Source organism: Lethenteron reissneri, chromosome 39 (assembly GCF_015708825.2).
Source record: "Lethenteron reissneri isolate LAM-NWPU_2019-01 chromosome 39, ASM1570882v1, whole genome shotgun sequence".
In the NCBI taxonomy this organism is placed as follows: Eukaryota; Metazoa; Chordata; class Hyperoartia; order Petromyzontiformes; family Petromyzontidae; genus Lethenteron; species Lethenteron reissneri.
The window spans coordinates 10,068,197-10,085,379 of NC_083817.1; the positions used below are offsets into that span (position 1 = coordinate 10,068,197).

At 51.2% G+C, this 17,183-nt stretch overlaps 1 protein-coding gene across 1 annotated transcript in view; it reads left to right on the top strand.

Annotated features, from left to right (window-relative positions):
• LOC133351945 (ELAV-like protein 2) overlaps positions 1 to 17,183 on the top strand; it is a 179,951-nt gene that overhangs the window by 141,185 nt on the left and 21,583 nt on the right. Inside the window, 1 exon segment of the mRNA XM_061567567.1 lies at positions 15,111 to 15,264. Coding sequence (XP_061423551.1) covers positions 15,111 to 15,264 — 154 coding nt within the window.

Below are 17,183 nucleotides of genomic sequence, written 5' to 3' on the forward strand. Positions count from 1 at the left end.
GTGCCAAGCCAGCTGGGTTGCTTTTCTACTGCAGTAACCGAGCCACGCTGCGACACTGCGCCCCAACAGCGTCACCGGCCAATGTCCCGTGGCGAACGCGATAACTGGCCCTGGCCCTGCTTGACCCCGAGCCAGATTTATACGTCTCGTGAGGCCAGCGTCGCACGCTTAGGTTCCAGTTCGCAACGGCAACTACCCAGTGCAATACCGCCCGTACCGCGGGCGTGTCCACGCTGGCTCGGCTCAGAATGTGGCAGTGGGAAAAAAGCGGTCAATCAGCACCGGGGCTGGGTTTGATTTTTTACTACCGCGAGACGGAGGCAGTGACTCCGACACCGGATCGCGCGGTACGCATTGCTCAATTCAAACCGCGTCCATCCGAGTGAATATCCCGAAAAACGATATCTCCGGACACCACATTCAGTAGATGCCTCTGTCTGATGGCTGTGGCTACTGATCCTTGCGGTTTATGCCTCCGGTCTAGCGGCGACCTGGGAGACACGTGTCCGTCATCTCGAGCAGCACCCTCATTCCGGGTTCCACTTGCATAGTGGTGGTGGTGGTTGGGGGAGAGTGCGGGGGGGGGGGGGTGTAGGCAGGGGGGGGAGGGCGTGAAGTGGGGGCGGGGGGTTGTGGGCAGGTGGGGGCGGTTGTTGGCTCACAGAGATTTGTGAAACTGCAAATCTCCCGGGGCCAGCAAAGTGGCCAGGAGGTGGCAGTACAGCAAGGGGGCTCACTCACGAACCAGTCTGCGCGGACCTTTGAGTCGTGTGTAATTGTTTGCTTTAAATTATCTTTCTCTTCCGGGGTTACTTTTGATTTCTTGACACTCGCAAAAGGCTCCTTAATTTGGAATTCCTCTTCTTCTTCACGTGGCTGCTGATGCCGACGTAGGAGAGCAACAGCCGTGGTTTCACACCGAGGTGGTGGAGCCAGATGCTTGCGGAGTCAGGGGTGTCGCGTCACTGCGGGAGTAGCCATCCAACAAAGACAATCGCTGCATCGCGCGCTTTCAGAAGCGCTTCTGCGGCCGTCTGGAACGCTCTTGCTTCCGATATTAGGAAGCCACTGGGAGCTAAGCACTTTTAAATCATCATCTAGATCGAAAACTAATTTCTTAACAACTGCTTTTTATGTTTAGTTTATTGTCCTTCTTAACCTCCAATTAGTATGATTGGCTTCATACGGTGCGAAAGAAGTTCAGAATACCATATATATATACACGAACATGATGATGATGATGCCTCTTCTGTATTTGTGGAACCAGCATTGAGGAGTCTCAAATTCTATGTTCCGTGGTTTTGTTCTGGGTGACCACAGTGGGCACGCCGGGGAGGCTGAACGTTTTAATTCGTGCATCAGCTGCTGCCGCTGCCACCACGGTTCGTGTGAGAATTCGATGCGGTTCAGGGATTGTGTCCCAGAATCTTCGCCCATGATCGAAGCTCAGGGATCTCCTGCGTGGTCGGGTCTTTCGCGAGGAGATGTGTCTGACCTCTTTCTAAGAGAAATGGAATTGGCTGATCAACCTCAATGTAGCAGGACCCTCCTGAATGGAAATGTTCATTCTGGTAGAGGCTCTTCTGGGTAAACAAAGGGCGTTGTCCTGTCACTTTAGACAATGATTGCCCAGCTGGTTGACACCTGTGGCCAAAGCACTCCACTTACAATCCTCAGGTTGTGAGTTCGAATCCCCCAGTTAAGGGTCAACTCAGACCATCATTATCATCTTCATCAAAAATCCCCATCATTATCATTGTACCTCCAGCGTCAATGAAATTACCACCGCTCAGTAGGAAGCTTGGAGAGCTGAATGGAGTCCAAAATAACTCGCAAACAAGCACCTTTTCTTTGTGCCGATATGTGTCCTCTCTCTGTGTGTCCTTGTGATGTCTGTTTGCTTGTATGTCTGTCTATAGTTTTCTAGTTAGATTTTTGTTGTTTTTTTCTTTTTTGCCTGATGATGATTGCTTGTGTTGCAATCGAAACGTCGTAATATGCTTTTATTTTAATTTATTATTTTATCTTTAGACGTGACTTAACCGAAAGAACCAAAGAATAATTCCTGCAGTCACGAAAGCTCCATAATTAAGATTGAACAAGCACCTTGTCAAAGGCCCAACGCAAAAGATCCCTGGATTTGATCTTCCACGAAGCTCATGGTCCACCCTAAACCGTGTCCATTGCACAAACCCTGGCAGTAGATGCGGATACCTGATGCACAATAGAAGATTAAAAACTCTCCGGCAATGTGCAACTGTGGTCATCCAGAACAGACCATAGTGCAACGTACAACGAGGCAATGCCCCGATCCTCAAACACGAAGGGGACATCACAGCGATACCACTCCACTGCTCCTGACGCGGTTCTCTGTGGCTTGCCCACCTGAATGTGAAATTGTAGCTGTTCCTCTGCATCTACATCAGCAGCCGTACGACAACAATAAGAAGTAGGAAGTTAAACAAGTGGTTGTTCTGTGGAGATGCTGGCTGCCGCTTGAGCAACGTGGAATGTCCACCGACTGACTGGTTCAGGGTCCCCGTCAAAGATGAACGCTCACCCCATAAGTGAACGCTCACCCCAATGCGAATTTCAAACAAGGAGAGGCTTTGACTTTCCGCTAAAATCGACACACACACATCTGATACCGTCTGTATCGACCGTTGAAATCAATAGTGATATGCAGGTAAATAATTCCCGGCCGGTGTCAACACACATTTAAATTGAACGGTGAATAAGTGATGGAACCTGTGTGTATGTGTGTGGGCGTGTGTAGTGTGTGCGTTGTGTGTGTGTGTCCAGTTTGTGTGCTGTGTGTGTGTAGTGTGTGTGCAGTGTCGGTGTGCAGTGTGTGTGCGGTGTGCGTGTGTGCTGTGTGTGCGGTGTGCGTGTGTGCGGTGTGTGTGCGGTGTGTGTGCGTGTGTAGTGTGTGCGTTGTGTGTGTGTCCGGTTTGTGTCCTGTGTGTGTGTAGTGTGTGTGCAGTGTGTGTGCAGTGTGTGTGTGCGGTGTGTGTGTGTGCAGTGTGCGTGTGTGCGGTATGTGTGCGGACTTGTGTGTGCTGGGGTTCAAAGGGCTGCAGTGATGCTGCTGCCGACCCGGGTTCACCTCCCCAGCTTTGACACGCAACGCACAGCGACACGTGAACCGGTCCCTCGGTTGACTCAGCCTAAAATTGGAACCCGGTGTGGTTTAAGCGACTGCCTTTGAACGGATAAATATTACGATGGCTGACAGAAGGAGCGCGTGCTTTTTGCGAGCTCCCGTTAAGGGCAGCATGGCACACAAAGCACATTCCCCCGACCCCCCACATATATATTTTTACTACACTATTTTTATATTTTTCCAGTTGAGGACCAGAGCTATACTGTAGCTCTTTTACAGAAGCGACCTGGCCACAAATGATGGCTCAACGAAGTGGCTTAGCACGTGGAAAGCTATAGCAGCAGCACGTTGATTCTAAATGTGGAGGGAAAACCCGGGATCGAACCCACGGGCGTCAGGCGAGGTGGTTAACATTTCGCCCAATTAAGGTCACACACCCGCACCTTCACCAGACACTTCACTCACTTGTAAGGCCAAGGCAACGTCGAGGAAGCTCAGGACAGGTTCACACAAATACGCCGTTACCACGAGCACCATCGTACGACCACGGCCAGAAATGGAACGCGGGTCAGTCGTATCGGAGCACAGTGGGGGTGCAACATCGCTGCGCGTGTGTGCACGTGCGTGTGTGTGCGTGTGTGTTCGTACGTGTGTGCGTGTGTGTGCGTGTGCGCGTGTGTGTGTTCGTACGTGTGTGTTCGTGTGTGCGCGTGCGTGTGTACGCGTGTGTGTGAGCGCGTGTGCGCGTTTGTGTGTGCCTGTGTGTATGTGTGTGTACGTTTGTGTGTGCGTGTGTGCGCGTGCGTATGTGTACGTGTGTGAGTGCGCGTGTGTGTGTGCGCACGCGTGTGTGTGTGCGTGTGTGCGTGTGCGCGTGTGTGTGTTCGTGTGTGTGTGCGCATGTGCGTGTGTTCGTGTGTGTGTGTGCGCGTGTTAGCGCGTGTGTGTGCGCGTGTGTGTTCGTGTGTGTGTGCGCATGTGCGTGTGTGCGTGTGTGTGTGTGCGTGTATGTGTGTGCCGCGTGCGTGTGTGTACGTGTGTGTGTGCGCGTGTGTGTGTGCGTGTGCGCGTGCGCGTGTACGCGTGTGTGTGTGCGTGTGTGTGTTCGTGTGTGTGTGCACATGTGCGTGTGTTCGTGTGTGTGTGCGCGTGTGCGCGTGTGTGTGTGCGTGTGTGTGTGTGTTCGTGTGTCTGTGCGCGTGCGTGTGTGTGTATGTGTGTGTACGTGTGTGTGTGCGCGCCCGTCTTAGCGTGTGCCGTCCGTGTATTCGAGCCTCAATTTCATCAGCGAGCCGGGAATGGGCCTCTGATGTTAATGCGGCGTTATCAGGCATCTTCAAAGCCACGTTGCCTACCTTTCAAATACACGGGGGAGGAGGTGGTGGAGGGAGGGAGGGTGGGTGGGTGGGAGGGGGTGGTGGGGGGAAGGTGGGGGGCAGAGTGGAGGGGAGGGAGGGAAGAGTGGGGGGCATACAAAGAGAGGGAAAGAGAGAGCGAGACGAAACAAAAACACCACAAAGACACAAAGAAAGTTAAAACCGAGGCGGATAGACAAAGGCAGAACAAAGGCAATAAAACAAAATTGGCACTCTGCGCGCGTGCATGAGCGTGCGCGTGCGTCCGTGCATGGTCTGATCTTTGTTTTTTTGTTTAATGGCTGCTGCTTTTTTTTGTATTTTTTTCTCCTTTTTGTTTACGTGAAATGTGAAATGAGGCGAGCTCTGGGGGGCGGCATCTGCGTGCTCGCTGCTGATACGACATCCCTCCTGGATAGGCGCGCTCCCTTCAGAATGCCGGGTCCAATATTTCAAACTTCCAGGGCAATAGCGTTTTTTTTAATGTTTATTTGCGGGTCTGTGCCTGTGTGTGTGTGGGCGGCACGGTGGTTAGAACTGCGCTACGAACCCGGCAACCCGAGTTCGATTCCCGATCACGGCCACCGCCAGTGACTATTATTTGATACGGGTCATGGGCCTCCCCTAGGTCGACTCAGCCTCAAATGAGTACGTTGGTGCCGTGTGTAAACGTCGCCACTGGGGAGACAAAGGCGGCCTGTGGTGGTGCTGGCCACCCACGCCCTCGTGTGCCGGGCCGGCATTCATAGGCGCACGCTAACAGCACTTGCCCCAACAGTCTGATAAGGCTATACGGGGGATCGTCCTCTTTGTCTTTGTGTGTGTGTGCGTGAGTGGCAATCTCGTGGTTGGCGCACTGCGCTCCGAATCCAGCGGCCCGAGTTTAATTCGTGCTCACGACCAAAAATAACAGCGGTGAATATCTGTACCGGTCAGTGGCCTCCCCTAGGTTGACTCAGGCTTAAATGAGTGCCTGGTGCGGTGCGTAAACATCGGCATTGAGCAGAAAGAAAAAAAGAGCTCGAGGGCTTGGTGGTGGCGGCCCACTATTGTCCTTCATTGGTGCTCGCTTACAATCGCCTGTTAAAGGCTATGCGGGGGCTAATCTGTTAAAGGCTAATCTTGGTTCTGTCTTGAATGCGGTTAGCGATTCCAGCAGCCGCTACAATCCTTGTGACCCAGATTTGAGCGCTGGCCAGTGCTCATACGCACACCAGTATCAATTTGCATATTGAAAACGCGTAGGGCCCTCCCCTAGGTTGACTCGGCCAAAACATAGCCGTGGGTGGGTATGTGTGGAATCTGTCCACCTCAGCCGCTGTGCGCACCACGTTGGCCTTAATAGGCGCTCGCAAATAGACGAGGGATGCGCGCTTCTGTTTGTCCGAAATGCTGCAGCGTACAGAAGAGCTTCGGCCACGGAAATCTCGGCAAGTTGCACCACGTCAGCTACATTTTGGGCCTCCCCTAGGTTGACTCAGCCAAAACAAGTATGAGTATCCAGCGGAGCTGTGCATTTCTAGCATTTATCAGAATTGGCGCGAGCACGCCACCGCAGATGTAAGCACCGTGCCGCACTTAATAGACGCTCGCTGACAATTTAAACGTTTACACATTTTTATATTTTACCAGATAAGGCCCACTGAGCTATATCACCGTTTTTCAGAAGCGACCTCGCCACAAATGATAGCTCCAACGAAGCAGCTTATCACGTGCAAATGTATTGCAGCCAAATATTATTATAAACGCGTGATGTTGATTATAAATAAATGTGTTGGGGAAAAAAATGGGAGGACCCGGGTAAAAATTCACACGACCACAGGGAGACAGACACGCAAACTCCAAATATACAGGCGTCAGGGTCGGGATCGAACCCACGGTCTCCGTCGTAGTCAAATTGTAAATGTTGAGGATGAACACTCCAACACACACCGGTGGGCTGAAGTAGTAACTAATTTGTGAGTTTTGTTTACGCGACAAATCCCTTACTAATTGGCTGTGTCGGGTGGTGGAGGGTTACGACGCATTTACACTTACGCGATCTAACCCAAAGACCTCCTTATACTAGGCGATGTAGTTAACATCTCGCCACCACGGCAGATTTTTTTTTATTTCCAGGTTTCAAAAGAAATAAATCTTCGCAATCTGTAATACGCGTCAAACCGTGGTCTATCGAGTGGGGTGAGGGGAATATTTGCCCTTACGTAAGCAAGTACCTTGAACTTACTCTTTGGTTCTTTCGGTAAAGTCACGTAGATGAAAATAAAAAATAATAATGAAAATAATAAAAATAAAATAAAAATAACTAAATTAAATCACAGCAAGAAATAATTATTTATTGCTGTCCTACCTGATGACGGAGGCTTGTGTTGCTTCCAAAACGTCGTGATTTAATTGAGTTATTTTCCTTTTTTATTTGTATAATTTTTTTTATTTTCACCTACGTGACTTTACCGAAAGAACCAAAGAGTGTGGATCCTTGCAGTCACGAAAACTTCAAATCTACCTTGAACTTCTTTCGCATCGTACGTAGCCAACCATGCACATCGGAGGTGCAATTTGACTTTGCTACATATACGCACACGCGCGCGCGTTCACATCGGCGAACGCATCCGCCTTCCAAATATAGCTCGAAACCCACAGCTCACCGATACGCACACACGTACACACGCGTGTGCGCGCGTTTGTATTTATATCAGATGTCCTTTACAGCCTCGAATGTCACGCGAGCATTTGGTGCGCAGTTAAGTAAATAAATAAATAAAAGGCAGATAAATGGGGGTGAGGAGGTTTGTGATGCCCGGTGGTTTCCGGTCACAACTCCGAGCGATTCCAGCAGCCGCTTATCTCCTCGCTCCAGATAGGCCCCCCCCCACCACCCCACTCCTCTCCCCCCTTTATCGGTGCTCTGCAGGCAGGGGAGAGAGAGAGAGCGAGTGGGAGAGCGAGCTGTGTGTATCTCTCCCTCTCCCCGCCTCCTCCTCCTCCAGCCTCTCTCCCTTCTCTCTCTCTCGCACGCACGCACACGCGTGTATTTAAAGGTCTCTCGCGTGTGCCCGCACACACACGCACACACACGCACGTGTACGCGTGAGTGTGTATAGTGTAGCGGTTAGCGCACTGCGCTACGAACCCGTGGACCCTGGTTCGAATCTGACTTACGGCCAACACCAGTGACGATTATCTGAACCAGGTCCTGGGCCTCCCCTGGGTCGACTCAGCCTCAAATAAGTACCTGGTGCGGTGTGTAAACATCGCCACTGGGAGGACAAAGGCGGCCGGGCGTGGTGCTGGCCACCCACCCCCTCATGTGCCGTGCCGGCCTTCATAGGTTCTCGCGAACAGCACTTGCCCCAAAAGTAGTGTTAAGGCTATGCAGGGAGTCTTTGTCTTTGTACTGGGTAACATATTTTAGCTCAGAAACCTCAACGTAGTCCCTTTGTACGTTTAGATCAATCATCCTGACCAGCCAGGGTCTATCCACTGCTGGCTCTCTCCACCACTCGCTCGGGGGACACAACGCAGCACATCCGTCAATGTGTGAGCGCGGCCTTAAACTGAAATACAAATATAGACAGTGATAGACAACGTTTCGAGCAATGACCCTTCTTCATAGCGCCATCCACACACTTCTCGTTTTCGCGTTTTCTGCGCGGGCGTTTTTTGTTGCACGATCGACGCCGCCACGGCAACGGGGCGACCGCCGCGGACACAAACCGTCTCCTTCTCGCTGCGAGAACTCGCCGTGCCGTCAACCCACTGCAGCCGCGGCGTCAAAACCATTCGCCCACCGCGAGGAAACAAAATCCGGAACCGCGCCGCTGTGGAGAAGCCGCGCTGCTCCGTCGCGCCGAGCTGGCGAGCGGGGCCAGGGAGGGGGAGTGCGAGGGAGGGCAAGGGGCCAGGGATGAAGGGCAAGAGAGGGCGAAGAAAGGCAAGGGTGCGTGAAGGAGGGCGAAGGAGGGAGGAAAAGAGGGAGGGAGAGGGAGGGAGTGCGAGGAATCGTGGAGCTGTCGCCACCTCCGGAGGGCTTGGGTTGTCCGCCACCACTGCGGCTTTAAAGCGACCCTCGCCAGCCGCGCTGGGCTCGCGGTGGCTCCGGGGGTGGGTCATACGCGGCCGCTGAGCGGCGTGGAAACTACAGCACCGCTGTCTGGCGACTGCCCCACTGCCGCTCGGCTGCGGCCAATGTGTGGGCGAGCGGGCGAGCTGGTGCTGTTGTTGCCGAGGAGTTTGAACTTCTCAGTTTTGAAAATAATAAATCTGTGCGTCTCTGTCGACCGCTTGCCCTTGGTGTCCCACGCCCCACCCCACCGCCAGCCGCCCACCACCACCACTACCCACTGTTGTCGGATTGTGAGAAATGCACTTGAGAGCAATCTGCATTTTAAACGAGCAATTGCCACCGTGATCTCAAAGCGGCCGCACAAAGATTGGGGGGGAGGGGGGGCAGGGGGATGGGTGCGGCTGCTTATCTTGGGAGATTGGGAAAGAGGGTAGAGGTCATTCTCAATTTGATCTGCAGTTTGGAGCAGCGGGCTACTTAAGCAGAGAGGAAGGGCGAGGGCCAATGCTAGGGTCAGGGACACAGACAGGGTCGAAGCTAAATTTGTTTTTATTTGACCAGGTAAAGCCCACTGATCGACGTAGCTCTTTATCAGAAGCGACCTGGACACAAATGATGGCTCAAGGAAGGGGCTCAGCTTTGCGTGGAAATTTACAGCAGCGGCCAAATACTCTGAACCCGTGTTTCTAAATGTGAAGGGAAAAACCGGAGGACCCTGAGAAAAATCCACGCGACCGCGGGGAAAACGTGCAAACTCCAAATATACAGCGGGTGTCAGGGTCAGGATTGAACCCGAGACCTCTTGTATACCAGGCGAGGTAGTTAACATCTCGCCATCGTGGCGCCTAGGATTTATGGGCCGGGGTTAGCATCAGGGCCAGAGTTACGGCCAAGGTCAGGGTTAAGGCCAGTTGACAAACATATTGTCACCGACATTGTCAATCGTTAATGTGATTACTTTATTAATGATTCTCATTCACGATTTTAAAAAAATCGTGTTTTCTTGATGTAGTGGAGAACGTTACATGAATTAATAACAATTGAATGTTTAATTACATTTACGAATTACATTCATAATTACAAGTGACACGTGGAAGGGTTGTAGAGTGAGATGAGAGGGGAAGAGGCACGGCGAGTCCGTGGAGGATCTCGAGTACAGGGAGGGTGGTGTCGTAGCTGAGCTGTACCACGTGTTCTCGAGTAAAGCGTTCATTTGTAAAATGTCATTAATTAAAGCGTTCGTTTGTAACGTGTTCGTTAGTAAAGTGTTCGTTAGTAAAGTGTTCATTAGTAAAGTGTTCATTAGTAAATTGTTCACGAGTAAAGAGTTCGTGAGTAAAGTGTTCTCGAGTTAAGCATTCATTAGTAAATTGTTCACGAGTAAAAGTGTTCGTTAGTAAAGTGGTCGGGGGAGCGAGTGACTGAGCGGGTGGACACTGCGCTCGGTTCCCTGCCCGCGACAAGATTGCCATTCACGATCTCAAGCTGCGACCTTCACGCACACGCCACAATGTGCGCGCACACCTGTGACAGATCTGATTGTACATCACCAGTAAAGTCGCGATAGCAGCCGGGGTTATTGTACCGCAGTTCATGGGGTTGTCGAGAACATTTCCTCTATCTCTGCCTCTCCCTCTCAGGCTGTCTCTTTATCTCCTGTACTGTCTACCTGTGTGTCTGTCCACCTGTCTGTTCGTGTGTGTCTGTGTCTTTGGGGAGCGGTACTGCAACGGTTAACGTGCTGCGCTACGAACCCGGTGACCCGAGTTCGATTACCGCTCACGACCAACACCCATGCTGGGCCTCCCCTAGGTCGACTCAGACAGGGGCGGCTGGGAATGGTGCTGAGTACCCAGCCCGTTGTGAAAAATTAGCCCCTAAATTCTGTTATGGCTATGCGGGCCGGTCTTAGTCTTTGTGTGTGGTGCGTGTCGTCCGTGTATGTGTCTGTCTGTCTTCCTGTCCATCTGTGTTCGTGCGCCTGTGTGTCTGGTCATTTTGATTGGTATTTCAAACGTCTAGAATGTGCATAATTATATAATACATACAATATGTACGTGAAACACTGAGCATAAAGCACATAGATAAACACACATACACATAAACAGATAAAGACGAAGATCCCCCCCCCCCGTGCTGATACTTAAACTATACACCAAGTCATAATTTAAGGCTGAGTCGACCTAGGGGATGCCCAGGATCAGTTTTAAATATCCTCTCCTGTCATTGGTCGTGAGCGGGAATCGAACTCGGGTCGCCGGCGTGCGCGGCGCGGTGCGCTCACCGTCGAGACACGCAGTGAGGTGGACACACAGATCATTAGTTGACGATGCTGCCGCTGCCGCTGCTGCATTTGCAGAGGTGCACAAGCACAAGTAAGAAACCAGAACTCATCACACGCGCCATGAAGAAAAACCGTCGCCTGTTATATATATTTATATATAACTTTTATATATTGTTCTTGACGGATGTGTTAAGGGTTGTTTTTGTTGTTCTAAAAGTTTGCCCCGTATATCTACACAGACGCTGCCAGATATTTCGTCTAAATCACTCATCAGAGACCACTGGTCTCCTTAGGATTTTTTTCATGGCGGCTTCTGCCCAAAGACAATACAGAAGTAAGAAGCTCCGTGGTGGCTAATTGTGTCGATATTTTGGAAGCACTTCTAGTTGCAATGTTCAGAGGGGTAAAACAAACGAAAATACAAAAACATTTTCAAAGAATGAGTTCTCTATTTTAGCCGCAAATGGCCAGCCTCTGCTCAAACCGTTGTGAGTCAGTGCTTACATTCGTTTGGCAGGGATTAAGGCTGCAGTGGAAATTCTACCTTCCCGTGGCAGGAGCCGATTTGTTATAGATGCCAGCGGCAAGCCACGTCGCGATGGGCTATCAACCCCGCTGGAGCGATGGTAGTTGGCTTCATCGACTCAAAACAGGAGTCCAACCGTCACCCTCAACCCAATCGAGGGTAAGCCACTCTAAGCACAGGGCTGCCTGGGGGGCCGTCTTCTAGTTCACAAGCGTGGGCAGGTGACTTGTATAGTTCTTCACGCGCTTCTCAGTAACACTTTTCATAGATGGCTGGGTAGCATTCGCGGTCACAGCCACACAGCCGGCACAGCTGAGACGCTGGGTTTGAGTCCACGTTTCAGCCGCCTGCGATTCGAAATGGCTCTCAGGGGTGGCGAATTGAAGGTCACCAGCCTATCCACCCAATGACTTACACAGAGATCCATGGACTAGCATAGAGTACCAAACATTAACATAGAGATACATCGACTTACATAGAGATCCATAGACTTGCATAGAGATCCATAGAATTACATAGAGATCCATAGACTTACATAGAGATCCATAGACTTACATAGAGATCCATAGACTTGCATAGAGATCCATAGACTTACATAGAGATCCATAGACTTGCATAGAGATCCATAGACTTACATAGAGATCCATAGACTTACATAGAGATCCATAGACTTACATAGAGATCCATAGACTTACATAGAGATCCATAGACTTGCATAGAGATCCATAGACTTACATAGAGATCCATAGACTTGCATAGAGATCCATAGACTTACATAGAGATCCATAGACTTGCATAGAGATCCATAGACTTGCATAGAGATCCATAGACTTGCATAGAGATCCATAGACTCACATAGACTGGGTTGTGATTGACCATGGGTGTCAAGTGTAATGAGTTGAATGTCCTCACTGTTGTCACCAATAGCTCCACGATAATGCGTAATCTTCCAGTTTGTTTTGCTCTTGTATGTATTTTGAACTTCTTTCGCACCGTACGTAGCCAGCATGAGTGTGACTGTCACGAGACGCACAATCTCCGACGAGCTACAAATCTCTTGTTTCACAGATGCCCAGTAGGGGCGGGTCAGCATGTTACATGAACAAACAATACGAACAAAAACGATACAGGGGCAAACGAGAGAAAATGTAAGCAAGTCGCTATAAATAAATACGTATAAACGAAGTGTAGAAGTACACAAATTCCTCAGCAACAAAAACACTAACTGTAGAGAGAGAAAAAAACCGCGAGCGGATATATATTTCAAAATAAGACTTTTTTTTGCGTTGTAAAATACCCAATTATTTCAAATATGAAGAAAGCCTTGCCATCGTTTGGCCGTTGTTCTATTAAGGTTTTATTGACGAATACCCACAAAGCCGGGAGATCGATGGTGGGCGAGGCGTGGTTATGAATGCGTTTGTCCCGCGTATGATGGATTGCGTGGCCCTGAGTGATTGCTTCAGCCGGCCGCGATAAAAGCCGGCGGTGCAAACGGGGCGGGCGAAGCGCCCATGGGCGGCCGAGTGACACCGCCGCTTTGTCTCGTCCGCCAAGCCTTTGGAGCCCCGAAGTCCGGGTTTGACCCCGGACCGCGTGCGGAGTTCCTGGACGGCAGTTCGCGTTCGATGATCTCTGCCGTGGGATCGGGGTTTTACTCTAAAAAAAACATTTTATTTTTATTTTTACCAGGTAAGGCTACATATTTCTGTTCGAGAAGTGACCCCGGCCACTAACGATAGCCCAAATGAAGCGGCTTATTACGTGGAAATCGATACTCGCAGTCAAATTCTTTATTTGCAACCGAACGCGACCCGCGGATAATACAACTAATTGACAGCCATTTGTCAATCCACTCGCTGGATGAGGACCTATCCCTAGTCCAATGTCGGTTGAGGGTCGTCGTTTTTAGCGCCCTTCACTTTGTTGGACTTTCGCCGGCTGGTGGAAGCGGGGGTGGCCCAGGACGCGGTCGGTTCGGATAACATCGCTCGCCACTGACGAATTGGCTGTGGCCAGGAATTGAAACTCGGATCGTCGAATTCACAGCATGGTGTGTGTGCTCCACCAAAGCTGGATAACAGGGCGGACACCGAGAAGGAACAAAAAAAATCAGAGGGCCTTGGCTTTACACTGGAACACAATGTTGCGTGCAAAATGAACGTGACGTCAGATCAGCGCAGTTGATCCGCGGGAGTTGTTGATCGGCAGAAGTTGATCAGCAGGGAGTTGTTGATCAGCAGGAGGTGTTGATCGGCAGGTGGGAGTTAACCGGCGGCAGCTCCAGTGATGCACGGCAACTTCACTGCACGCCCGTCTGCCCGTTCCAATGAGCGCCGCCTCGGCTGTTCCACGCTGGCTCCCCACCGGCTCGCGTCGAACTCTTGCCTCTGTCGCCGCTGTCATGAGATCTCTCGCCTCTATTGTCAAACTCTCGCCTCTGTTGTCGCCGTCATGAGACCTCCGCGCCTAAGCAGAGCACCGCGCCAATCGTGGCGAACTTTGCCGCTTCCGTTTTCGTCACGGAGGTGCTGCGTTTGGCTTAGGCAGAGCTGTATTACGTTGGAGGAGGGCTGCGATCGATTTAGGTTGCCCTTTCTTTGTCTCTCCAATTCCTTCACTCGACTGTTTTACCACCACCGCCACCACCGCCACCCGAGCCCGACAAGGCCAAAAGTACCGTTGTTATTCACCTAGGCTATTTCAGTTCTGGGCTTTAAGCGCTAAATCGGAGTTAAAACGAACAAAACCACTTAAATTTTGACACGTGGCACTTATTACAAACGCATTGTAATGCAATGCCTTTACTTAGCAAATTACCCATAGGATTTACCATTGTGGCCACGGAATTGTGTACCAACCGCTCTGAGGCTGTATGTATTTTTGTGGGCAGTGGGTTGGGGTCGGGAAGGGGGCTGGGTGCTCATGGTTCGCGGTCGCAGCGCCTAAAGCCGGGGGCTGTGTTAAACTGTCCCTGATAGTTGGGGCAGTAGCTGAAAATCCTTTACCATTGTCACCATGATAATGTTGCTATTACTATACAGTAAAACCTTGGATTGCGAGTAACTTGGTCTGCGAGTGTTTTGCAAGATGAGCTAATTTTTTTAATAAATATTAATTTGATAAACGAGCGAGGTCTTGCAATATGAGTAGTACATGTATACGTTTTGTTTGCCATGCGTCACGTGATCACAACTGATATACGAGTGCTTTGATATACGAGTGCTTTGGATTACAAACACGTTTCCGGGACAAATTATGCTCGCCATCCAAGGTTTTACTGTCTTATGGGCATTTTTTTTATTGTATATAGTGTCAATCGTGCCAACAGCACCTGATAATGCTGCTGTAGAATGTGTACTCTAAATGCGTGTTATCCCTGTGGTCGCGTGGATTTTTCACCGGGTCCTCCGGTTTCCACCCCCACCCCACCCCACGTTTAGAAATCGACATCACGAGAGTATTTGGCTTCTGCTATTAATGTCCACACAATGCTGAGCCCCTTCGTTGACCTATCGTTTCTGAAACAGCTCAGTGGAGCCTTACCTGGTACAATAAAAAAACAAGTGTCGATAATTTATGAAAAAGGTGGGGTCAGCGTATCCCATTTTTTTCTGCCGAACATCTGTGACAAAGAGTTTGCAGCTCATCGGATTCCTCCAAGTTCAATAAATATTCTGATATTCCTGACCACCAGGGCTCCCTGGATTCTAGATACCGACACGTCCTCACCTGTGCCCCCCCTCCCCCACCGTGTCGTGCCGTGTCCCGCGCAGGTGTCCTACGCGCGCCCCAGCTCGGCATCCATCCGCGACGCCAACCTCTACGTGAGCGGCCTGCCCAAGAACATGAGCCAGAAGGAGCTGGAGCAGCTGTTCTCGCAGTACGGGCGCATCATCACCTCGCGCATCCTTGTCGACCAGGTCACCGGTGAGGGACAAGGCGAGACGCCGCACAACCGGCGTGTGCCGTGGGCTAGCTCCACCCACTGCTCATGTAGCTCCACCCACTGCTCATGTAGCTCCACCCACTACTCATGTAGCTCCACCCACTGTTCATGTAGCTACACCCACTACTCATGTAGCTCCACCCACTACTCATGTAGCTCCACCCACTACTCATGTAGCTCCACCCACTACTCATGTAGCTCCACCCACTGCTCATGTAGCTCGACCCACTACTCATGTAGCTCCACCCACTGCTCATGTAGCTCCACCCACTGCTCATGTAGCTCCACCCACTGCTCATGTAGCTCCACCCACTGTTCATGTAGCTCCACCCACTGCTCATGTAGCTCCACCCACTACTCATGTAGCTCCACCCACTGTTCATGTAGCTCCACCCACTGTTCATGCAGCTCCACCCACTACTCATGTAGCTCCACCCACTGCTCATGTAGCTCCACCCACTGTTCATGTAGCTCCACCCACTGCTCATGTAGCTCCACCCACTACTCATGTAGCTCCACCCACTGTTCATGTAGCTCCACCCACTGTTCATGTAGCTCCACCCACTGCTCATGTAGCTCCACCCACTGCTCATGTAGCTCCACCCACTGCTCATGTAGCTCCACCCACTGCTCATGTAGCTACACCCACTACTCATGTAGCTCCACCCACTGCTCATGTAGCTCGACCCACTACTCATGTAGCTCCACCCACTGCTCATGTAGCTCCACCCACTGCTCATGTAGCTCCACCCACTGCTCATGTAGCTCCACCCACTGTTCATGTAGCTCCACCCACTGCTCATGTAGCTCCACCCACTACTCATGTAGCTCCACCCACTGTTCATGTAGCTCCACCCACTGTTCATGCAGCTCCACCCACTACTCATGTAGCTCCACCCACTGCTCATGTAGCTCCACCCACTGTTCATGTAGCTCCACCCACTGCTCATGTAGCTCCACCCACTACTCATGTAGCTCCACCCACTGTTCATGTAGCTCCACCCACTGTTCATGTAGCTCCACCCACTGCTCATGTAGCTCCACCCACTGCTCATGTAGCTCCACCCACTGCTCATGTAGCTCCACCCACTGCTCATGTAGCTACACCCACTACTCATGTAGCTCCACCCACTGTTCATGTAGCTCCACCCACTGCTCATGTAGCTCCACCCACTGCTCATGTAGCACCACCCACTGCTCATGTAGCACCACCCACTGCTCATGTAGCTCCACCCACTACTCATGTAGCTCCACCCACTGCTCATGTAGCACCACCCACTGCTCATGTAGCTCCACCCACTACTCATGTAGCTCCACCCACTACTCATGTAGCTCCACCCACTGCTCATGTAGCTCCACCAACTACTCATGTAGCTCTGCCCACTGCTCATGTAGCTCCACCCACTGCTCATGTAGCTCCACCCACTGCTCATGTAGCTCCACCCACTGCTCATGTAGCTCCACCCACTGCTCATGTAGCTCCACCCACTGCTCATGTAGCTCCACCCACTGCTCATGTAGCTCCACCCACTGCTCATGTAGCTCCACCCACTGCTCATGTAGCTACACCCACTACTCATGTAGCTCCACCCACTGTTCATGTAGCTCCACCCACTGCTCATGTAGCTCCACCCACTGCTCATGTAGCACCACCCACTGCTCATGTAGCTCCACCCACTGCTCATGTAGCTCCACCCACTGCTCATGTAGCTCCACCCACTGCTCATGTAGCACCACCCACTGCTCATGTAGCTCCACCCACTACTCATGTAGCTCCACCCACTACTCATGTAGCTCCACCCACTGCTCATGTAGCTCCACCCACTACTCATGTAGCTCCACCCACTGCTCATGTAGCTCCACCCACTGCTCATGTAGCTCCACCCACTGCTCATGTAGC